Source organism: Myotis myotis, unplaced genomic scaffold, assembly GCF_014108235.1.
Source record: "Myotis myotis isolate mMyoMyo1 unplaced genomic scaffold, mMyoMyo1.p scaffold_m19_p_9, whole genome shotgun sequence".
Lineage (NCBI taxonomy): Eukaryota > Metazoa > Chordata > Mammalia > Chiroptera > Vespertilionidae > Myotis > Myotis myotis.
The window spans coordinates 2786461-2810982 of NW_023416401.1; the positions used below are offsets into that span (position 1 = coordinate 2786461).

The 24522-nt window shown below is 48.2% G+C and overlaps 1 protein-coding gene across 1 annotated transcript in view; it reads right to left on the reverse strand.

The window, feature by feature from the left end:
• Positions 1-3934: 3934 nt before the first annotated feature.
• The window catches only part of CDH2 (cadherin 2), a 192688-nt gene continuing 172100 nt past the window's right edge, over positions 3935-24522 (reverse strand). Inside the window, exons 15-16 of the mRNA XM_036322734.1 lie at positions 11500-11664; positions 3935-5336 (exon numbers count right to left, since the gene is read on the reverse strand). Of these exons, the coding sequence (XP_036178627.1) occupies positions 5130-5336; positions 11500-11664 (372 nt within the window). The 3' untranslated portion in view covers positions 3935-5129. The remainder of the gene's footprint in view (positions 5337-11499; positions 11665-24522) is intronic.

A 24522-nucleotide genomic window follows, 5' to 3' on the forward strand; every position in this document is an offset into this window, starting at 1 on the left:
ACCATGAAATCCATCTATACCTACATTAAATATTATATAAATGATGAGATATACAAAACCTTTATAAGATGGCCCAAAACAATACCATCCTTATGATCCACATGAGGGATGAGATGAGAGGTGAAACCATGAACTTTCCACAACTCAATACCATTTCCAATAAAATTTGTTATGGAACTTGAAAAAAATGTTCCTAAAATGCATGCACAAAATAAAATTTTGAAAAAGAATACAACAAATGTAAAGAAAGAACAGTGGGTTGAATGGTTTGTCAGATCTGATATTCAAATATAACAACCTAGTATCGTGCAGGGATTAAATAAAAATAATCAATGGGACAGAATAAATTATCTAGAAACAAATATTTATATGGGAACTGCTCCTATGACTAATGTTGCATTTCAGGTGATTGGGTTAAGTTTGGACTTTTTAAACAAGTGGTCTTTGGTAAATAGACCATGTATCTGGAAATTTTTATGAGTTAGATTTCTACCGGATACAGACCAATTTCCAAGTGAATTAAAGAGCTAAGTAAATGTAAAATAATAAAAGAACAGAAAACAATATAGGATAATTAGCTTATAAGTTGGAGATGGGAAGATCTAAAAAATCTAGAGTTGCAAATACTGACAGAGAAACCCTCTTCAAACAAAAATTTCAGTGAGACCAAAACACCATAGATGAATTTACAGGGTTAGTGAACGACCAGGGGGAAAAATGCATATAACAAGTTCTTACTAATTAATTGGAAAAACCAAGTAATTCAATAGGGAAATTAAAACAGACAATTTAAAAAAACACAAATAGCTAATAAACAAGAAAAAAATCACCAATCCATCTCATTAGCGATCAGGAAAGCCATAATTAGCATGAGGTAGCTTTTGTTGTCCATCTTATTGGCAAAACGTTTAAACCCGTGCAAGGTCCAAGCCTGCGCAGGAGGAGGGTCAATGGATTTTTGTGTCGTGCTGATAGGAGTGTCAATCGGTGCAGTCTTTAACTAGGGCACTTTGGCCATATTTCATCAACATTCAAAATGCATCTACATCTATCCTGGAAAAGGACCCTTTGCACCGAGACCCAGCACTGTGTGATGCGTTTTACTGGCAATGTTGCGGAAGAGATCCCAGTGACTGGGGACGACCTGGCAAGACATGGCTCTGGATGGGATCCATAAACCACACTCAGAAATAGTTTCCAAGGTTTTAGTTTGCCACATCGTGACGTTCACTTCACAGAGGACTTGAAACTAGTACCGTGGCCTGAGTCACAGGCTCCCTTGTGAGATTGTCTTACATTCTGTGGTTTCTGCTTTGAGCTGCACACAATCCTCTTGCCAAGGCAGGAAGTTGCGGGCTTTTAGAAAGCCCCATCTTATTTGAGCGAAAGGGCACTTTGAGAAGGAACAAGGAAACACTATAATTTCAGGCATATTTAATTCACTTCTCTCCATTCTTTAACCTAGTGAGCCCATTTCCAACCATCTCATTGAGAGCAATACCCCCACGCCGAGACACAGATGTGAACTGTCCCATTGCTTCAAGCGGTGAAAAAAAATGTGAAACTACTTTAAAAATGGTTAAATTAACTATGTTCATATTAAAGAATACTACATAGCAATTAAAAATGATATATACATATTTATACTAATATGGAAAAATATCCAAGGCACATGCTTAATGAAAAGGGCAAGTTACAGAAAATATATCACATGCAATCCCATTTTCATGAAAACATAGTCTTTATAGAAATCTATAGATATAAAAGCCCAGTGCCTGGAACGGTAGAATGACTGACCGGAACAGCTGGAACGACTGGTCACTATGACGCGCACTGCGGCGGCCATGCGGCCGGATCCGGCCCCGGTTGGCCATCCCCCCAACCACCCACGGCCCCAACCCCCAGCCAGCCCCACCCGATTCTCCCCTCACCCCCTACCCCCCACTAGGCCTCGATCTCCAGCCAGGCCAAGGGACCCCACCCGTGCACGAATTCATGCATGGGGCCTCTAGTGTGGGAATAAAAATGCTTATTAAAAAAATTAGAAATTACACATCAGATGGCTAACAAAAATTCCTCCAATAGCAGGGCAGGGCCTTTCAGTTTTTACTGGTTCCCGTTTTGTTTTTTTGAAAAGTGTTTTCACAAGGAAATAGATTCATGTATTACTTCTGCAAATAATGGTAAGTTTTGAAAAATAATGTTTACATTTACTGATTATATATAGAATGCTTATTATTAATGCTCAAAGTTTATGCATATATGAGATGTAGTCTGTGACAGTACAGTAACTATCAGAAAATTATGAGAAGAGTATTTCCTAAGGGAGGAAAATTTTAAATATTGCAAAATTTGAAATAAAAATCTGTAATAGTGTCATCAGTAAATAAATAAAATAAAAATACAGCTCAGTTTTCATTTGGGTGTACAGCAACACAGAGGCACCGTCTAAGAATACATTTTAGAAAAGACTATTTCAATTAGTAAATTTAGTAAGTTTCATTATGGAAATTCCCAGAGGCAAGCTCTGGCATTTAATTATTACAAAAATAACACAAAAGGACTGGAGTTCATTAGAGGAGGTATACTATATAGATGTTTCTCAGACTGTACAACAGAAGCATATATGGTATAATAAGGATCATGAAGCAAATAGAAAGATACAGTGAGAATTCCTTCATCTCTTAAAATTCACTATGAATCACAGTAACATACAGAAACCATTTCACAATAGTAAGATCATTTCCATTTTCTTCCTGTGATTATATCAGGCTAATACTATATTGTACACTTGAAATTTTCTTAGCAAGTAAAGCTTAAGTGTTGTCAGCACACAACCACACCCAAACAACCACACAAAGATAACTATGTGAGGTGATGCATGTCTTAACTTGATTGTGGAAATTATTTTATAATGTACACATACATCAAATCATCACATTGCACACACACACATGCTACATATATATGAATACACACACAGACACACACTTTTATATGTCAATTATTCCTCAATAAAACTGGAAAAAAATGGTCATGTTGTTGCAGAAGACCAAGAAAAACCAAGCAACGCCCAGAGAAATGGAGCTACACCATTTATTCACCAGTGGGCCCAGAGGGAGACATCTCCCAAACTTCTGAGCAAAAACATGGAGGAAGCTTTCCCTATGTATATCCTTCTACCCCTTTGTCTCCCAAATAAGGGTTTTTCCGGACCTTAAGTTAGATGACTAGCCTACAAGGTCAGACAGCCAAGTTTATCTTCCCTATTATTCAAGCAGCTAGAAAGCCAAGTTAATTGACAGAACAAGGGGCTGTCTAAAAAGCAGAGAACTTCAAATAGTAGTTTTACAAAACAGGGGTCACTGTGCTTTAGGGTGACCGTACAGTTTGGTTCTGCTTCTCTAGGAAGGCTCTACATGTTGGGAAGTAGCCTTTAGCCTTCTCACCGTCAACGAATGGAAGTCAGTCAAACCCACGTCCATTTCCCTCAGTACATGCACCGTGGCCCCAGTGAACTGCGGAGAATTCCAGGTCTGCAGGCCAGTCCCGTCCCTGTTCACCGCGGTTTTCCTTTTGCGGTTGCACGAAGGAGAAAGGCCCATCAGAGTCAGTGGAACCATGAGCCAGAGCAGAAGGGAATTAAAGTGCAGGTGACAGGAGGGACTGCACAAGCTCTGCCGTTAAGGATGGATCTGTGGACCCGCCAGGCCCGCCGGCTCCTGCATCCCTTGGTGCTCGTCTCCTGTGGGAATGGGAAGATCCACATGGACCCTCTGCTGCTCCTGGCCTGGATGCCCGCTAAGGGTTCAAGGGTGAAAAGCGCAAGAACAAATACCAACCTTTGTACTGTTGTTCTCTACGCCACTCCAGGACTTAGGATTTTTGTATCATTCAAAGCAGCTCGAGTGGAAAAAAAGGTTCAAACCAGGCACCAGATCCAAAATTAGCATTTTATTCAGAACGCTGGGGTGTTCATGTGTATTCTGGTACACAATACAGAGGCGAAGCTGTTGTCAGAAGTCTCTCCAGTTTGAAAGCTTTCCCCCCATTTTTTTTTTCTTCTTAAAAACACACACTTAGCAGTGCCGCCCGTGCCAGGCCACCCCTTTCCTTTCTTCTTCTTTTTTTTTTTTTTTGGTACAAATTATGTAAAACATTTGTGCTAAGAACGTTTCTCCCTCCCCAAACAAAAACAAACAAAAAAATTAAAAAAAATTAAAAAATTAAAAATTGAGTATTCTAACTACAGCTCAACAATCGAATCAAATGTCACTTTGTTTGTAAATACTTTACCATAACGAAAGATATAAACATGCAAAAACCTGAATCCATTGTCCAAATAATACATACACATGTTCTGCAGTTTCTCCACTTCTCCATAGACTATGCCGATAAAACATTATGTACACATACCATTTTTACAGTGAAGTGAAAAAAAACAACACAGTAAATTAAAAAAAAAAAAAGTGTACATGGATTAAGACCCAATGTGTCTAACATTCTAGTTTATGAAAAAATTCAAATGTTGCTACAAATTGGTGATATGAAAACTCCCTTTATCTGCAACCAGCTGCATAAGTTTTAAGATTTTAGTGGAAAAAAAAAAAATCTAAAGTCTAAAACTAGAAGTAATGTACATTTTCCCAACCTCATGGTCTCATCCCCCAAGATCATAAAAATTGCTCCATGAGTTTTTGTTTGCTAGTTTCCTTTGCAATTTTAATAAAAGCAAATGCAATGTAACCAAAGCGTGTTGAAGCGTTATCATGGTTTAACTTACTGCTCCCACCACAAAATAGTTTGTCTTTTACTTCTCATTTCAGAAATCAGTACCATTAAAGCCTTAAACATAAAACTAATTCCAATCTGAAAAAGGTACAAAAAGGCACATAAAATCCCAGTGCTTCTGTACTGTAAAATTCAAGTGTAACTGAGCTCCGTGTTCCTCCAAACAGCATCGGACACTGATATTCCCTCGGAGCCCACATGGGTTTGCAGCCTGTGCCCACGCCTCCAGCGAGCACGGTGCTAGTCGACTACACGTGAAAGCCTAGCTTCTGAATGCTTTTTGGGAATATCAGTTGAAATGGTCTGCACTTGTCCGGTTACCAAGTTCACCCTGAAGTTCAGTCGTCGCCGCCGCCGTACATGTCCGCCAGCTTCTTGAAGCGGGGCCCCCAGTCGTTCAGGTAGTCATAGTCCTGCTCGCCCCCGCTGCTGGACGAGTTGAGCGAGCTCAGGGACCCGGCCGTGGAGCCGCTGCCTTCGTAGTCAAAGACCAAGAGGGAGTCGTAGGGCGGGGCCGTGGGGTCATTGTCCGCAGCTTTCAGGCCCTGGGGTTTGGGAGAGAGAGAAGGGACAAGGAGGGGGTTACGACACGACGGGCAAATCCACATGCAGGACCTCCGGGCTCCAGGGGACCCAGGGCTTGTCTGCCATGTCCACCTGCGGACCACGACCTTTCCAACCCTGGACACCGGGGTTGTCAGCATGTCTCAAAATTAAACGCGCTAAGCGAAATAAGCCAGGAAGAGAACGGGGAGGATCCCATGATGGCACTCAGTTGTTGAATCTAAAGATCAAAACAAGCCCTAACCGGTTGGCTCAGTGGATACAGCCTCGGCCTGCGAACCGAAGGGTCCCAGGTTCGATTCCGGTCAAGGATTCCGGTCAAGGGCATGTACCTCGGTTGTCGGCACATCCCCAGTAGGGGGTGTGCAGGAGGCAGCTGATCGATGTTGCTAACTCTCTATTGCTCTCCCTTCCTCTCTGTAAAAAATCAATAAAAGATATTTTTAAAAAAAGAAAACAAGCCAATGAACAAAATATATCCAGAGACACAGAACCATGCAACAGACTGAGGAATCTCAGAGGAAAGGGAGTGTAGGAGAAAGTGCAGGCAAAAGTGATCAGGATGCTGACCAAAAAAAAAAAAAGAAAAAAGAAAAAAGAAAAAAAACTCAGACTAGCACCGAGAACTAGGAGTTCCAGGAGGAAGTGGCATTGTATTTGACCTGAGTCTGGAAGGATATCAAAGGAAGAATGAAGACAAGGCCCGACGGGATTATAATATAAGGCAACTCCCCCATTAAGCCATTTGTGACCTTACCAAAGCGTGAAGTGTGAGATTAACTGATATACTGTGATCAGGTATTATTATCTTTTAAGGATACAGTGACTTTAACAAACTGCTTCAACCTATAAAAAATAAGGTGAGATGGCATTTTCTTCATCTTATTTATAGAATAAACTACATGGTAATTCTGTGAAGACTGGGAACCACAAGCTATAATTTTTCTCAAAATTCATGACTTCTTTCCTCAGTGGTTCAGGAGGCCCCTCCCGCAGGCGGAGCCCCTGCCACAGACCACAGGCCTCTGAGCGGAGCCAGAGTCACTTCCCCACCGAGCGCAGGCTCGGCCGGGGGGCTGGCGCTGGCCAATGAGTGTGGGCAGCTGTGTAGAGCAGATTCTACATATGTTTTAAATTCTCACTGGAGGATATATTTCCGTTGATTTTTTCTTTTTTTTAAAGAGAGAAAAAGGGGGAGGGGAAGAGAGAGAGAAACATCAATCTGTTGCCTCCGCATGCGCCCCAACCTTTCCTACCCACAACCCTTTGGTGCCCTGGACACTCTAACCACTGAGCACACCCGCCAGGGCTAGGGACGCTCTTCAGAGTTCCAGCTAACTCGTCTCTGCTAGGCTCCTCTCCTTCCTCCTCAGCCAGGAGGATGGCCTGCCTGAAGTTTCCCTTCTGCCTCCTGGGATGCAGGAGACATCTGGGCCTGGGCCACTGTGGGCCTGCAGTTACCATGTGATTTGAGAAAGGAGTAAGCCTTTGTTATTCTAGGTCAACGACACTTTAAAGTTGTGAGCTATTGTAGCCTTAGATAGCAGTAGCCAAAAAATGCATCTCTATTATTTTTTTTTTACATCTTTATTATTTTTGGACTTGTTTATTCAAATCAAGACACATTTCTTCTTTTTTTAAATATATGTGTATTGATTTTAGAGGGGAAGGGAGAGGGAGAGAGGGATAGAAACATTAATGATGAGAGAGACTCACGGATCGGCTGCCTCCTGCATGCCCTACACTGAGGATCGAGCCCCCAACCTGGGCATGTGCCCTGGTTCATAGGTGGATGCTCAACCGCTGAGCCTGGCTGGGCTGAACTACCTGTTTCCCGTAGTCCCAGGTGCCTCTGTGAGATGAAAAGCTGAGGCTGGGGCTGAGGTCTTGCTGAGTGAGTACCTATCGGCTTCCGGCCCTGGGCTGTGCCTTCACAGGGACCACACAAACGCACATTCCTCAGCGCAGGAGCCAGCGGGAGGGAGGCCAGAGGCCAGAGGTCGGCTGGGTCCCTCACTCTGTCTCCTGTCACCTCCTCCCTGGCAACAGCACACGCCTCTCTCACTGGTCTCCTGCTCCCCGGACTGTCCCTGCTTCTACGGGCTTCTCTCTCACATGTTAGTGATGTCCCTCTCCCGGGCCCAACCCTCTCATCGCTCTCCATCACCTATGGCCGTTCTTACCAAAGAGAGGAGGGTTTCCCTGGGGACACGGACGATGACTTTTAATTAGTGCATGAGCCCTTAAAATAATTCCCCTTAATAAAAAATTAAGTCAAAACTGATTAAAAAGTTTAAGCAACCAACAGAATTTGCTGACATGGGAAAAACTGGAAGTCCTTCCTCAAAGGCCTGATGTCTGGGGGACACGGAGGGTAAGGTCTCCAGAGGGGCCTTCAGTGACCCAGACTGGTCACCACTTTGTCTGCCTCGGGAACGCTCGGCTCCGCTCCGGCAACCACAGCTGACTTCGTCACCCACCCCTCACGCCCACACACGCCCTGTGCTTCTGTGCCTCATGCTGTGGGCTTGTTCATCCCTTCCTGGCAGCTGAAATGTGAGTCCCTTTGCTTGAAATATTTTTTCATCTGATTAATATCCATCCTCCCATTCACCCATCCATCCTTTGAAGCCTGTTAAAATATCTGCCACTTCTATATGGCCGACCCCCCTCCCCCCCATGACTGGGAGTCACTCCGGGGTCTCTTTTGTCCCCCAAGCTTCTCCTGCCACCTGTCGGTTGTACTTGACGGCACCCCTTCTCCGCAGCGGCTGTCTGCATTCACCCCAGGACCTGCCCCAGAGCCCGGCGTCCAGCAGGCGCCAGGAGGGAACTCCAGCGGCTGTCCTGGGCGTATTCACCTCAGCGCCTTGTGCATATGTGTACTCGCTCCTTTCAGCGCGAGGGCGTCGGTGTAAATGCGCGTGTGGACCTAAGGGTACACCACGCTCACAATAGGCGGGGTTCTGCGACTTAGCGACACCAGCAGCACTAAGGCCCTTTCTGGGAATTCCACTTTACTTAAAGAGATTTTTTTAAAAAGGAGAGGTTTGTATGTGTTCTGTTTATAAGTGGAAGACAGTAGAAAGGTAATTTGCAATGATAATGACAAAATACTGATAATCATGAAGAGAATTTCTTATTGGACAGGCAGTACACCGAGTGCTTTTATGAGGATTACCTCATGTAAGCCTCGCTGCCGTCTTAAAAGGAAGCTCTATCATTAGCCTCATCTTCTACGAAGCAGACTGGGCATCCAACAGGTTTCGCCAAGGATCCCGACCTTGCACAGGGTAACAGAGCTATTAGGGTGAGGCAACTGGGTCTGAACCCGAACGTCCGACTCCCGTAAGAGTGGGCAGAGATATTTTAAAGAGAATGGATTGGAATTAATCCGTAGGGACAAAAGCAAGTTTTAAGCAAGTTATTCTAGAAGCACCTTCCGTACGTTTTTAAATGATAACGATCAAACGTCGGTCTTTTCACAGAAGGACGCCCCGGTTTTTGTACGTCTGAGATAAAGAAACACACGGGATTAGTAGAATCATTGAAGGTATGCTAATACCTGCGGTTGGGCTGAGATTAAATAAATGTGTTTCAACTTATCAGCCTCTGAAGGTCATGTTTAAAAACCTCAAAATGGAATGAAATGCTGTCGCTGAAATTAAAAATTGTGTGATTTGTTTTCCTCTTCCTACCAGACGGGAAATGTCATCGTTTTTGAGAGTTGAGGCAACATTCATTCATTATATAAACAAACAAACAAACTATAGAATGTCCTCATGAGTTTACCTACTCTTCACATCTATAAACACCCCAATTCTAATCACCACTGTATTATCCTTCCTTTGGGGCACTGGGTGCTCTGCTGAATCAAACAGACCTGGAGATACAGAAAGCTGTTGACACCTCAAATGTATTTCTAACTTGTGCTCCAGCTCTTCCTAGCTACCGTCAGCTACTGGAAACCGTGGCCTGGATTCATCTGTCTGTCCAGCTACAGGAAGATACCGAGCACGTCTTGACGAGCGTCCCCGATGGAAGGATCTGTGCGGTGTGCGGTGTGTTGGAATGTTATTTCTGACTTAGGCCTTCGGACAGTTTCATACTCTGATTTTCCCACAGAACCGACTGTCACCTCCCTGGACCCTCTATTGCAGCGGTTCTCAACCTGTGGGCCACGACCCCTTTGGGGGTCGAACGACCCTTTCACAGGGGCCGCCTAAGACCATCGGAAAACACATATTATTACATATTGTTTTTGTGATTAATCACTATGCTTTCATTATGTTCCATTTGTAACAATGAAAATACATCCTGCATATCAGATATTTACATGACGATTCATAACAGTAGCAACATTGCAGTGATGAAGTAGCCACGAAAATAATTTTATGGTTGGGTCACCACAACATGAGGAACTGTATTAAAGGGTTGCGGCATGAGGAAGGTTGAGAACCACTGCTCTATTGCGTTGTCCTGAGACTGTCACCTCCTTAGACTTTCTTCCTGGGTCAAAGGTAGGCCTTTTCTGGGTTGATATTCTTTGGTTCCCCTTTCTCTTGCACATTTTCTATCTTATAATCATATTCAATGTCTTCGCTTCAGTAGTCATTTGGGGAGTGAGCCTTTCAACCATTCACGTACTCAGCAAACCCATGTGGCCCAAGACCAGGCCCTTCCCGACCCAGGGATGTGCACACCTCCCGCCCCCGGACCGAGGGGGGCTCCGAGGGACGCAGAGGGAACCTCGTGCCAGGAGTCCTAGAGGAGAGGGGTCCTGAGTGGGGTGGAGGCCCCTGAACGTCCCCTAACCAGGCCCGCAGAGCAAGCCCCTGGGAAAGCGGGGGCAGACTTTTGTAGAAGGAGGAGTTGCCGGTTCTCTGGGTTGTGGCTTCCATCTACGTTCCCGTCACTTCTACCGCAAATCAACCTGTCACCTCTTTGCAGGGGCCAACACATATGCTCAGAAAGCAGCATGCATTTTAGAAACGGACAGTAAGAAAAACGTGTAAAGACAGATACATATTCTAAATGTGTTTCAAAGCTTTTTTTTTTCCCAAACAGTAAGTGCATCCAAAAACCTAAGGTGGACCGAGCAGTAGATGTAATATACACCTATGTCCAGGACGCCCAGGAAATGATCTTATCAGCTCCAGACTGCAGGTGGCACATACCTGGAATGCAGTCCCCTCTGTAACACACTAGGACCAGCCCTGGTCTGGGAGATACTGAGTGGGATGCTATGGCTGCAGACCAAGTCCTGCCGTACAGTCACAGTCAGTATCCGTATGTGTCGCTCCTACACTCACAATAAAAATTCAAAAGGAGGACAGCAGCCTAACGACAGACATGATCGAATGAAGCAGCTTACGTCATGCTAATTCCAGACGGAAGTAAGAAACGTCGCAGAACTCCTGGTCAGTAATGACCTGCAAGAACGCCGGAAGAATTCCGACAGTGAAAATCGTATCTGTCATATTCAACAGAGAATCAGCTGCCTCTTACAGGCGCTCCTAAAACTCCTCAACCAGACAAGCATTTAGATCACTTCCGTAATATTTAATTTAGCTGCTCTTCCTACTGACCTCATTGGATGCAACTCTCCGGTCATGGGAGGCACTGGATTCTCATCATTTGTGGATTTAAAGGGTGCAGAGTGGGGAAAATGAAAGTGAACTATTGTTACATTCATCAGTGCTAATAGATGAAATGAGAACACACTTTTTAAAATTGTTAAGTCTATTGCTTATCATCTCAGGAAACAGCCTATACCGATACTATACAGGGTGTCCCCAAAATGTCCACGCTGTCACGGCACAGCCCTACTGTGAAAGTGAAGTGTATGTTAGTCAGCACTGCCCTTATAATTAATTACTCAGAGTGCGTGCACATATTTTTCTGGGACACCCTATGGATGACGGCATTTACAAGGCGGGATGTTAACTGATCGATCTCTTTGGGGCTGATCAAAACACCTCCATCTATTTTCTGTTCCTGAAGACACATTTGCTCACCCACACAGATAACCTGCAGAAAAACAAGTGTGAACGACATCGCTGCATCCCAAGCAATCGGTAGTCTCCCTGGAACTAACCATTAACATGAAGCAAACGCTCTTATAGAGAGAGGGAGTGTCCGTACCTCGTTGATGAAATCCCCGATGTCCCCGGGGTGCGGGGCCGCGGAGCGCACAGGGTACTGGGGCTCGGCGTGAATGGGCCTCTCGTCCAGCCGTCGGATGCCCACGGGCTTGGTGGCGTCGGGCTCCACGGTGTCGGGCTGCTGCAGCTGGCTCAGGTCGTAGTCCTGCGGAGACAAGGCCAAGGCCGGGCGGGTGTGTGACGATGGCCACGGACAGCGTGTGTGTGGAAACACGCACCCAGGAGGCAGGGGCGTGAGCGCGTGTAACACAGCGGCAGCGTGGCCGCCAGGGACTCATGTGATGATTAAACATTTCCCTCCCACCCTCTGCGTTTCTCATCCCCCAGCCTGTGCTCCACCTGTCCCCCTGGTGCCCCTCGTCAGTTCCCCACGGGAAAGGGTGACACGAGGCCCCACTACAAACTCATGGGGAAATACAGCTGCCCCAAAGCAGCAAAGGCGATAGCGAAACAGTGATGGGCTCAGGACACACTGCCCTCAAACAGGTCACCTTCGCACATTGAATGTTTTCAGTTGGAGGAATTTTTTAAAATGACAGAAACATGAAGGTCCTGTGGCCTTCTCCCCTTGCCCCAGATTTCCCTGGAAAACAGGAGTTTCCCTAAAACTCCCACATGGAGGGTCCCCTGCTTGGACCAGGAGGAGGGAGGACACGCTTATCCCCAGGGAATTCAGTCACGGATCTTCCGAGTCGCTTCTCCCCATTTATCTTCCTAGTCGATTCCCACCAGACAGCCCAGCCCCTCTGCCTTGTCTAAAAGCTTCCCGCTCTGCTCACGTCTCTGGGTTCTCATTCCCTTGTGCAGTCTCCCAGGTCCGGGCAAAAAATGTCACCACTGTGCGTACTCTTGTCTTCTGCTCATCTTCCTTCACTCGTTTAACCTTCAGACCCGGCCAAGGACCCTAAGAGGGTGGACGGAAACTTTTTTCTCTATTATGATGCTTATAAAAAATGGTTGTAAACCGATGCAGGTGTGGTCCCTTTTCCTTAAAGGAGGGTATTAGGTCCTGCTGGTTTCAAGGCCAGGCTTTATTTCTCCGGCCCTTCCTGGTCTGTGGTTTGTGGGCCAGTCTGACCCATTTCCTGTTTTTCTAAGACTGGCTTTTCCATCGTTAAAGGGCCCTTTAAAACAATACCAACAACACAGAAGCATACGCCTCAGAGACTATACAGTATGTGGCCCGCAGCCCTTACTGCACGCGTGTCCCGGACAAGGGCTGCCACCTCTGGCCCCCGTGGGATCTCAGAAAGCGGCCTGACCCTGGACCCCTTGGGGACAGGCCAGCCCAGCTGGTGGGGATGCTCTGGGCAGGACTGGCCCTCAGCGCCGGGTCCAGCTTTCACACCCACCAGTGGGGCCTGAGTGTCAAGAAACTGACTATTCTGTGAACATGCATCAGGATCGCAGGTGTGGGCAGATGCTCCGTAGATTTAAAACCCCCAAGTTCTAGCGCCATAAAGGGCCACTTCCCCAGCTGAACGGGAATCTCCAATTGAATGCTGATATTTACGTTTCTGATGCTCTTTATCACGCAGGCTTCGTCTCTGTCGACAACCAGGTGAACCGAACCGTCTGCAGCTGCGGACAGTGGCGTGGATTTATTCAAGGCTTGGGTATTTGCCCCGTCCTGGGGCTGCCTAGGCGCTTTACATGTGTTTGCTCATTTAACGCCCTGAACAGCGCGGTTACGTTGTATTGTTTCCACTCGAGAGTCCAGGAGGCCGAGTCTCAAGCAGCCCAAGTGACTGGTCCCAGGTCCCAGAGCCACTGAGACTCAGAGGCAGACAGACGGACTCCATAGGGATCAGACCTCAAAGCCGCCTCCCTTGCCCGGCTGCGAGGCGGGGCGTCTCCGCACCCGAAGGAGGAGTGTGGAGGGACAGGAACGTGAGGAATGACTGGAATCACACCAGGGACGCCAGGAGAAAGGTCACAGGCATTCAGACCCTCCAGTGCCGGCACCCCACCAGCCCCTTGATAAGTGTCTGCTCACCAACACGTTGTAACAAACCCATCAAGACTGTTTTATCAGCATCTTTTTTTAGGGGAAGAGGTAGACCAGAGGGGTTGAGTAACTTGCCCAAGGTCACACAGCAAGTCCACGATCAGGATGGGAATCAAAGCCAGATGTGCCTGACTTCCAAACGCTGACCTCAAACTTCACTCTGTCGCCTGGGCCCACTGCCCTGCACAGCAGCTTCCCAGAGCCTCAGCCGAGCTAACCTAACCGGGGAAGGAGCGAGGAGAGGCCGCCCCGGAGGAGAGCAGGGGCCATAGGGGAGGGGCGGCAGGTGCAGGGAGTAGGACAGGCCAGCCCGCATGTGAACTTGATAGATGGAAAAACGCAGGCTCAGGGGGGGAAACCGGCTTTGGCTTTGAACCCTGAGCAACACATGGGCTGGGAGGAAGGAGAATCCGCAGCACAAGCGAAGGCATGGGGTGCTGTCTTCTCTTGTCAGGACAGAGGACCTCATGCCACCCATACAGGACCTGAGTGAAAACTTCCTGATCTTACACCCATGGGCTCCACTGAAACTTCTGCAGAATTCGTGAGTTATTTATAGACTATGTCAAAGGCATACAATGGCATAGACACGAAAGCCTTTGATATGGTAAAATATTGTACAAATTACAGAGCGACTGACTCGGAGAGCGGTGAACGCTCAGACCTCAGGAAGCAGGTGTTCCCGGGGGACGGCGAATCGCATAACCACCCCGTGTAGCAGGGGGGAGAACGGTGCATCCCGTGCCGTCTGATGACCACCAAAGCTTTTGTAAAAAGGGGGAACAGACCAGAGGGATAACGAGGAGAGCTAGTAAGTATTTTTATGCTGAGGACTAAAATGCCTTATGAGGAGCCGGAGTAACAGGACACTAGGGCACTGAGCCTTCGGTGTAAGCAGGTCTTTTCCCCGGGGGTGGACTCCTGGCGAGTCTGCAGTCATGACCTGGCCATTCAGGCGAGCGCAGACCCTGCCGTGGCGACGGGAGGGCACCTGGAAGAGCCTGTCTCCCTCGATCCTCAGAGAGCTCCCTCTACAAAGGTCACAGGCACAAATGCACTGTGATTGGTCAGCCGTGCTTTACAACTTTTCTAGTCAGCTGCCAACATTTCATCCGAAAACAGGAAGATCTGGCAAAACAGAGCTTGAACCCTGACGTGACGCGTTACAGCTGATGGCAGCCGCCTCCTGCGGCCACGGGCAGCGCCTCCACGGCCGCCTGGCCTGCGAGTGGGTACACCGCACAGCGCGCTCATCTGCAGGCTGTGTCTCTCCCCCCTGAGCCCCTGCCTCTTCCTCCGACTTCACGACCCAGAGAGCAGACACAGGCTTAGAAAGCTCTGTATTCCCGCCCAGCCTTTTCCACCATCGCCACGTCAGGGTCCTAGAAAGGGTTCATTTATTATTTTATTTTATTCTTTTTTTCCCCCAAAGATCTATTTTTATTGATTTCAGAGAGGAAGGGAGGAGAGATAAAAACATCCATGATGAGAAAGAATCATTGATCAGCTGCCTCCTGCACACACCCTGCTGGGGATCGAGCCTACGACCTGGGCCTGTGCCCTGACTGGGAATCAACCATGACCTCCTGGTTCATAGGTTGATGCTCAACCACTGAGCCACACTAGCCAGGCCTTCTTTGTTTTCTTAAATCTTTATTGTTGAAAGGGTTCACTGAGAAATGTGTTGAATAAAGTCTCCGACACATTTCATGCCCGAAGTTCAGAAGAGCAGCCTAATTCAAGAAATGCCTCTTGGGTCACATGGTCCGCCATGGCCAACCTCACAGTGGGGAGGGCTGGAGAGACCCTGGGTGCCATGGTGAGTTCACCGTAATGACGGAGGTGTGTCCCGCTCCTCAGTTACCCTGGCATCTGCAGGAAGCTGGAAACTGGGTTAAAACACACGTTTCTCTATGATGAGAAAGATGACTTCACTCACTTGTGGAATCTAATGAACCAAATAAACTGATGCACAAAAATAGACCTACAGACATGGAAACATGAACAGACTATTGAACCTCAGAGGGAAGGCAGGGGAGGGTGGGTGGGAAGAGATCAACCAATGAACGTGACTGCACATATGCATGACCCATGGACACAGACAATGGGGTGGTGAGGACTGGGGATGGGGGGGCGCGGAACAAGTGGGGGGGACGAGAGCGGGCTGGAAGAGGTCAATGGGGGGAAAGCGGGGACCTATGTAAAACTTTCAACAATAAAAAATTTTAAAAAGTTTCTCTAATGGTTTCTCCTTGTCTATGGCAAATACAGGATATAAAAATCTGCTGGTGGTGGGAGGCGGGTGGGGTGTGCTCAGGGTGCAGAAATGAGCTTGCTGTGTGTTCGATGGCAGAGGTCCTGACCCCAGGGTCCCATTTTAAGCCTTTGATAAGGGGTCGCTCTATGCAAACCTTCTAAATTATACATCTTTACCAGCCTGCACCGCTTTCCTCACACAAATTACAACACGTAGGATGAGAATTAGAAAGAGAATTACAGACTTCAGAACATGCGCCAGATCTCTGGGTTCCTGGCCTTCCTTCTGAAGATTATAAAGAAGAAACCACCAACCAGAAACCTTTTTTTCTGGTTCCTAAAACTCTCGGGAGAAAGTGGAGCTGGAAAATTCTCCTGCGTTCACCTTCACGACATGAACTTCCCAAAGAAATGTACTAATTTTCACACAACGGCCAAGGGAAGCCTTGTTCTCCCTAATGTTTGGAACATGTGCCATTTGCACCGGCCACTAGAGACAGGCATGGGAGAGGGTTTGTAAAAGATTCGCGTTGCAAGTAGCGAGAAACACTTTTCCTCCCACCTCTGATCGAAAATGTCTGAAGGATGGTACCGTTTCAGGCAAGTTATGAAGAAGTTAGCAGCTAAGACTCTGGCTCCGGCTTTTCCTGTACCTGCCACCGCCTTGCAGTGATTTATGACTGGCTCAGAAAAATGACACCACGAATCTAGCTGCAGGCATTTGGCTACGTTAGATAAGATGTAAAATAAAATGCTGCAATGGCAGAAATTGAAATTCCGGAATCCCAGGCAAAACTTTCAGAACGCTGCACTGTGGGTTAAATCTATGGAACTGCGCGGCGAAGCCTGCTCCAGAGAGGCCGTGGAAACTCATTTATGGCTCCACAGGGGTTCGGGGGTGCCTCCGGTGCCCGATGCCATTTTTGGCGCCGAGAGCGAAGGAAGGAACCGCATGTGTTTCCCAGGGCACCCGCTGCCCTGCAGGAGCTGCACCAGGGCCCCTCGGTGCCCCTCGGACACGGCCGCCCTGAGCAGCACGGTCCCAACCGCACAGCCCGCTTCCATGCGGCCGTTTCCAGTCAATGCCACCCATGTGCCCTCTCTTCCCTCTAACTTTCTCAGTAACAGATTTTCCTTCTCCAGCCCCTTCACTGCAAGAACCCCGTACAGCATACATACGACATACAAAATATGTGCTAGCCAGCCCATCTCTGACATTAACCACAAGGCGTCCGGCCCACAGCAGACTATCAGGGGTTAAGTGCTGGGAGAGGAAAAGGTTATGGCAGATTTTCGACTCTGCAGGGGATGGGCGTCCCTCACCATCCCCTCCCCTCCCCACCCCACCCCACCCCCCGCGTGGTTCATGGGTCGACGGTGCTCCAAGCACCAATTCCTTCCAAGTGGGTGTTGTTCCATGTCATTGATTACAGCAGCTCTGAGAGGCTAATGACTGGCCCCGGGTCCCGGGCTCAGGGAAGCGGTGTGGAAAGAGGAGGCAGACCAGAGAAGCAAAAAACATGAAGAAAAACAAAACAAAACACAAAAGCTGCTTCTTACAGCCAAGGCTGTTGAGAAGTACACCCACTAGTTTGCTGAGGGAGGAAATGTGAGGCCGTTAGTGACAGAAGGGGAGTTAGAGGGGAGACCCCGCTCACTGGGCCCAGTACGCTGTCTGTGCGCGCTGGTCGGTGGGTAAAACAAACCCCACTGCTTTTTAGTTGGGAAGATCTCCCCCCCCCCCCAGCCCCCGCCGGCGTCTGGCTGGAGGGCAGGGGGAGGGCATGCAGAGCTCCTGGTCCCTCTTGGGCCTCGGTGGTGGGAGCCAGAGCTGAAACGCATCTGCTGGCCAGCTCTGCTGCCTCGGGCCAGGGCTGGGACAAGGGGCGCTTTTTCTGTGATTGCAGCAAAGGCAAACGGCTTTATAATTCGCATTCGGATAAGGGAAACCTGTTCCCTGTCTCCAGACAAATGGGAAGAAATGAAAGCACGGATATGACAGTAAATGCACAACATTCTGAAGCGAAAGACAGTTCGTTACCTGGGAAAAAGCTGACTACGGCACAAGCAAGAAACCCTGCAGACACAGAAAGGAAGGGGAGGCTGGGAAGAACATATAATCTCCCCCTCCATCGCTCCTGGCATGGAAATAATTGAATAAAACAGTGATAAGATGTCAACACATGATCACAGGACTGCTGAGAAGTAATGCAAAAACCCCTGTGAGCTTTTATGTAAATTACATTCCCACCCGACTTCCTTCCCCTGAGAAACACAGTTAGGATGGTGACGACCTGCACAGGTGAAATGAGGTGAAAAACTAGACTCTATGGGTTAGGAAAGCCCCCAAAACCAAAGGTTTGCTGAAAACAGTTCTGGTTTGAATAGTAAACCTACTAGAGGTAAAACAACTGGGACTGCGTATGCAGATGAAGGTTTTGCACACGGCGTGTTAGTGTCGGGCGGGGGCAGTTTCTCACATCCTGCAGGGACACTGGCCGAGTCCCCATTGGACACAGGCCTTGTTTCTGCTCCCACAACTCCGTTTTTAAGGCTGCCCTATCCGTCACAGGGGAAACACTTTCAGAATCAGGGACGAGCTGCAGGTTCATTCTTTGGTGCAAAATTATGGCTGGGCTTCAGAAACTGGTGCTGTTGAAAGGTTATTACAACTTACTTCCGACCGTACAATTCTGACATGTTCTCTTGGAAAGATGCAATTCAACTCAATTTCATGCAACAGATACTTTCTGAAGAGTCTCTTGCGTCATGGATCTGGTTACTGACCTCATAGAGCTTTTCGTCTAATGTTTTTTACAAGGACACACCGAAGATTATTATGCTGAGTGAAATAAGCCAGTCAGAGAAAGACAAGTATCACAGGATCTCACTTCCATGTGGAATCTAATGAACAAAATAATGGATGAACTAAACAGATCCAGAGGTATAGAAGCATGGAACAGACTGATGGGTCCCTGGCTGGGGAGGGAAAGGGGGACGGGAAGAGATTAACCAAAGATCTTACATGCAGAGCCCATGGACACAGACAATAGTGCGGTGAAGGCCTTGCGGGGGCAATGGGGGAAAAGGAGGGACAACTGTAATGTTCTCAATGATAAAGATAAAAATAATGAAAACAAAATAACGGATAAACTGTGACAAAGGCTATGGAGGGTGGAGGCTGAGGAGCTGTGAGGCTCTGCTGGAAGGAGTGGGGGTGGGGCTGGAGCAAAGGGCTTCAGAAGGATGCTCCTCCTGAAACCTGACCTGTAGCCAAAGCTTGTCCTGCGGTTAGGAGAGCCCTGTAAGGATGAGCCCATTTCTTAGACTCTTCCCCGGCAACAAACACGTAGCCTTCTAGATGCACTTTCAGTTCCACATTCTCTCCCCAAGTTCCCTGTCCGCCTCAGCAGAAACTGAAACATCACCCTGCAGACAAGGCCGGTCCTTCCACGGTAGCATGACCTGTCACTCTATCTTGGTGGAAACCTACAAATAAGTGATAAGGAAGTGGCAATGTCTGTTTGGAAATATGGTGACAGAGCATTAAAATCCTTCACTAGGGTTGTGTCACATCTTAACACCTTACTTGGAATTTCCTAAAAAGATATCTACACTAATAAAAAAGATGCAAATTGACCATACCTTTGCAATGCCCACTAGCCAATCAGGAATGAGTATGCAAATTAACCCAACAAAGATGGCCGGTTAATTTGCATACGCAGGTGCCGAGTGACTGGGGACGGGGCGCAGGCATTCCGCACACCCCAGCCGCTCTGGGCCTCTGGGCAGCGTGGGAAGGTGGAAAGGCAGGTCCCAGCCAGAGCAAAGGCTGTGCCGGCAGCCAGGGGAAGGAAGGCCCATTCTTGCATGAATCTTTGTGCATTGGGCCTCTAGTGTGTGTGTGTGTGTGGGTGTGCGCACGCGTGTGTGTGTATTTGTGTTTTCTGATAAATTCTCACATAAACTCAACACAGAGAAGAAAGCACAGTGTGGTGATTTACATCTGAACTCGGAGCACTGTAACTCAAACCTGGCTCCACCACACCACAGTGGGTGACCTTGGGCAGATGACTGAAATCTCCTGTGCTGAGCTCCAGAGGATGCAACCTTCGGAGAAAAATGGCGACTGAACCCGCGAATGGAGTAAGTCCACAGCAAGGCTCGGCACACTTCTCCTGTGTCCAATACAACCCTGTTCATCAAACCAGGCGGCTGGTGGACTTGGCCAAGTGGCAGAACTCTGGCACTTTTTTTAGCTCCCCCCCCCCCAACCCAACTTACTGCTAACATACTTAGCATTCAAATCTCTATTACTTCATTCCTGGAATACTGATCCATCCCTATTCTTCTAACTCTGAACGTAGTAAACATAGGATGCGTCAGGAGGAATAAGTATTTAAATGATAAAGTACTGTGCTCCTGCACATGAAGTGACAGGGAGAGGCAATGAGGAGCCACGTGCCCATTCAATGCACTGAATGCAGAGCAGGGCACGGGAAGGGGAATGCTCAGAATCTACGCTGTCTCAGGCCCCAAGGTGCCCCTGGCCCTGTGTTGTGAGAACAAAGGAGATGACCATGTGCTAACCCAACCCCTGGCGGCCCTGGCCTCCTGTGCAGTCACTGTCCCTCCTTCAGTAGCTAACAGGGACTCCTGTTTGCAGGTGGGGGTGGAAAGAGGAGTAATCTGGGGACATAATTAACAAACAGTGTGCTTCAGCCAACAATTCGACTGTGGAAGTGGCCTCTACCGAGACACCCAGCTTCAGCCACCTGCCAGGCTGCAGACTCAGCAGAATGATTCTGTAAAACAATTATTTCAGAGAATCAAATATGGTGACACTGCGCAGCTCTGTTCTCTGCTGAGGAGACCGGGGGGCCTGGCCGCTCACAGTGGGGCAGGAAGTCCACAGTTGACCCCAGGCCGAGTGACCTTGAGTCAGGGAGTGGCGGATGGGCCTCAAGGATTTTCTGGTATCTGCACCCCCTCCCTCTGTCTCGGCATCCAGCCTGGATGTCAGGTTTTAGTTCCAGCTGCCCAGATTGTATGCCTGGCTCTTTTAATAAAATAACTTGGCTGCTCAGACCGCTCCTCCAGATTTTAGCGCTAGGAATGTCCAAATGTGCTCCATTTTGCAAACCGCCTTTAACCAATCAATTGGGTCTTACCCTTTACTTGTTCTTAAGCCAGATTGTTAGTGGTCATCTAACCAGCTGTGGCCCAGCCCTGCCTGCCTGCCTGCGCCAGGCCAGCAAGACTGAGGGAAACACGCCCCCTGACCCCGGCCCAGGGCAGCAGAGCACGGCCTCTCCGGTCAGGCGGGCCTGGTGTGAAAACGGAACTAATCGCAGTACCTGCTGCACAGGCTGCTGGGAAGATGGTGAGAGACACGCAGACTCGGAATGCGGCCCCGGGCCTGGCACAGAGCACGTCATGGATGCCAGCGCTGATGAATGTGGCCACCGTTTCCTGAAGACATGAGGCCTCTCAGAGCGAAAGGGAAGCTGTCAGGGTGTGCTGGTTCCATTGAGCCTCCGCACAAACTTGCAAACTCAGAGGTCCAGGGGGAGGGCCCAACGCACACAGGGGCTGGAGTGCCTGCCAGGGGCAAGCCGGCCCACATGCCATGTCCTGGGCCCACGGCTGCTAAGAGAATATCTTCAAAAAACCTAATAAAAAGCAGGAACCCTATTGTGCTGCTGAAAAGCTCCATGCTCCCTGCTGCCCAGAAACGGACTTCTCACAGGGAGCCTGTCCGTTTGTGGAAACTAGAACCCAGTCCATTTCCCAAAACTGCCCTTCCCGGGACTGACCACCACTCTAACATTTACAGCAGTAACGTTCTACTTAGAAGACGGAGAAGCATTTGGAATAAATTCACTTTGAAAGTAAGAATATTAGTCCTAAACGGTTTGGCTCAGTGGATAGAGCAAGGGTGGGCAAACTGTTTGACTCGAGGGCCACAATGGGTTCTTAAACTGGACCGGAGGGGGAGGGCCGGAACAAAAGCATGGATGGAGGGTTTGTGTGAACTAATATAAATTCAAAGTAAACATCATTACATAAAAGGGTACAGTCTTTTTTTTTTTTTTTTTAGTTTTATTCATTTCAAATGGGCCGTAGTTTGCCCACGGCTAGTTTAGAGCGTCGGCCTGCGGACTCAAGGATCCCAGGTTCGATTCCGGTCAAGGGCATGTACCTTGGTTGCGGGCACATCCCCAGTGGGGGGTGTGCAGGAGGCAGCTGATAGGTGTTTCTCTCTCATCGATGTTTCTAACTCTCTATCCCTCTCCCTTCCTCTCTGTAAAAAATCAATAAAATATATTAAAAAAAGAATGTAAGATAGTAAAGCCTTAAAAAAAAGAAAGAATATTAAATAAACGTGTGTGTGTGTGTGTGTGTGTGTTTCCTTTGGGAAAAATGATAAATAATAAAATCTACGAAACTTTGAAAAAACTCTTGACACATTCAGTTGGAGAATTTATCCCGAGAGATAGATTGGAAAACTCTCGTAGGAAAAACAGCACGGAACGGGCCCAGGACAGACAAACAGGCCGAGTAGCACAGGGAGTCGGGAAGCCCACCCGCAGCCTCACACACACACAGCCGCCGGCTTTAGGCTGATGCCGCCACCAGGCCGAGACGGGGTATCTTCTTGGGAAACGCTGGGCACCCGGGAGGGAGGAAACGAAAAAGAACCCGGGCCCCGCCTCCTGCCCAGCGAATCCTCCTTCACGGCAGGAGCACAGGTGCCGCAGGGACACAGGGCTCCGAGAAGACAAGGTAAAGCTGAGAACATGAGGAGGTTTACGTGAATAAAAACAAAGAAACCGGCAAGCCTCTTCCAGGAGAAAGAAGACCCGTAATGCTTTGCTGCCTGGAAGGATGGTGAGAGGAAGGAGGAAGGAATCCCGCAGCTCGGGGCAGGGCCACGGTCTGCCGTGGGAAGGAGGAAGCCTGCATCGGGTCAGAACCAGGCCCGGGACGCTCAGGAGGATGCTGCTGCGGGCGGTGCTGGTTCTGGCCCAAGTTCAGGAAGTGGCCGCGGAGCTGGAGGTGAGAGAGTGGATGTCATGAGCCAGTGTAAAGGCCGGAGAGACAGGAACCCTGGAGTAGCATTACTACCTGTGTATTTCCTCCTGCGACTATGGGGCAAACACCGGAATGCATAAAAGACCCATTATGTAATTTTGTCCCCATTTCCTATCACGAGAACTGCAAGTAGAAATCGTAACAGAGGATCAGAAATAGATCTTTAATTGAGACTAAAATGCCATCAAAGAACCAAGAAGCTACAAGAGGACACCACAGGAAGATGAGTACTAAATAAAGAAATTAGCCACGGCGAACGATATAAAGAAACGTTCCAGAAAAATGGTCAAACTATCAGGAATGTGGGTAGAAAGCAGCCTATTCACGCCCGAGTTTATCTTGGAGCGAAGAAAACCTCAGAGGTCAGGAAGAGAAGAGGTTGAGGGTTTATGATGATAATTTGACTAAATCGTTGCCACAGATACGTTTTACCATCTGATCTCAAGCATCAATCTAAGTGCATAAAGTCAATGAAGGAAGGAAGTCTTTCCTAAAATAACTGCAACCATCAACCTTCATTAAACAATTTCCTAAAGGGATGGAGTGGGGGAGGGAAGGACCCAGATCAGGTGACATCAGGTGCCCTGGTCCAGAGGAGCGGAGGCTGAGAAACCTTGTGTTCTTGCCCCCCAGCCTCCAGTTCTACGCAGCACCCAGTTATGACCGGTGCCCTTCCACTTAGTACTATTTTTTTAAAATATATTTTTACTGGTTTCAGAGAAGAAGGGAAAGGGAGAGAGAGAGACAGAAACATCAATGATGAGAGATTCATCGATCAGGCTGCCTCCTGCATGCCCCCTACTGGAGACCGAGTCCTCAACCCGGGCATGTGCTCTGGCCAGGAATGGAATTGTTGACCTCCTGGTTCCTAGGTCAACCCTCAACCACTGAGCCACGCCGGCTGGCACTTATTCCTATTTTCACAGAAGCTTCATTGAGTTGGGTATAGTTTATGCCGAGAAAATTACGAAGAATGACATGAAACATAAAATACCAGTGGAAGATTTATGAAATAATGCGGTCGGCATAGTTTTTGCTAATCTTGAGCATGGCTCAGCAAAGTGAAAGGCTAGATTCATTAAGGAGGGCGCCAAACACGAATTTGAATATCCAAAGGCAGTTCTAAGCAAGAAACTCCGGGTACAGTCACAGGGCCACTTTAATTAGTCAGCATCCACAGCCGCTTTACACACAGGCCAGGCCTCCGACAGACCCTAAACCCTCTTCTAAAGGAGAGAGGCGCGGACTGTAGGCCGGGCCGGGCAGCGGGACATGAGCCGGGGCTGGCGGGACGGGCCACACCCTGGCCACCCCTCCCTGCAACCTGCCACACACGCACCACGGAGCACGCCCACCGGAGGCCCAACGATTAAACGAAATTTGCTTTTATTCAAGCTCACGGTCCGATCACGAATGCCTACATGTGCGCCTAAGTCAGAGCACATCTCAATTTACCGATAATCCAAGACCAAGAATTCCGGGCTCTTGTTTCTGACTATGCCCTTGATAGACGCATTAGTAAGTGAGCAGGACATAGCTATCAGGTGCATCTGATGAGCATGATTTCTCACAGACTGCATTCGTGTCACCCAGGTCACTTTTAGAAGCATCAGCACCGAGTAGTCAGTTTCCGCTGTCACACAG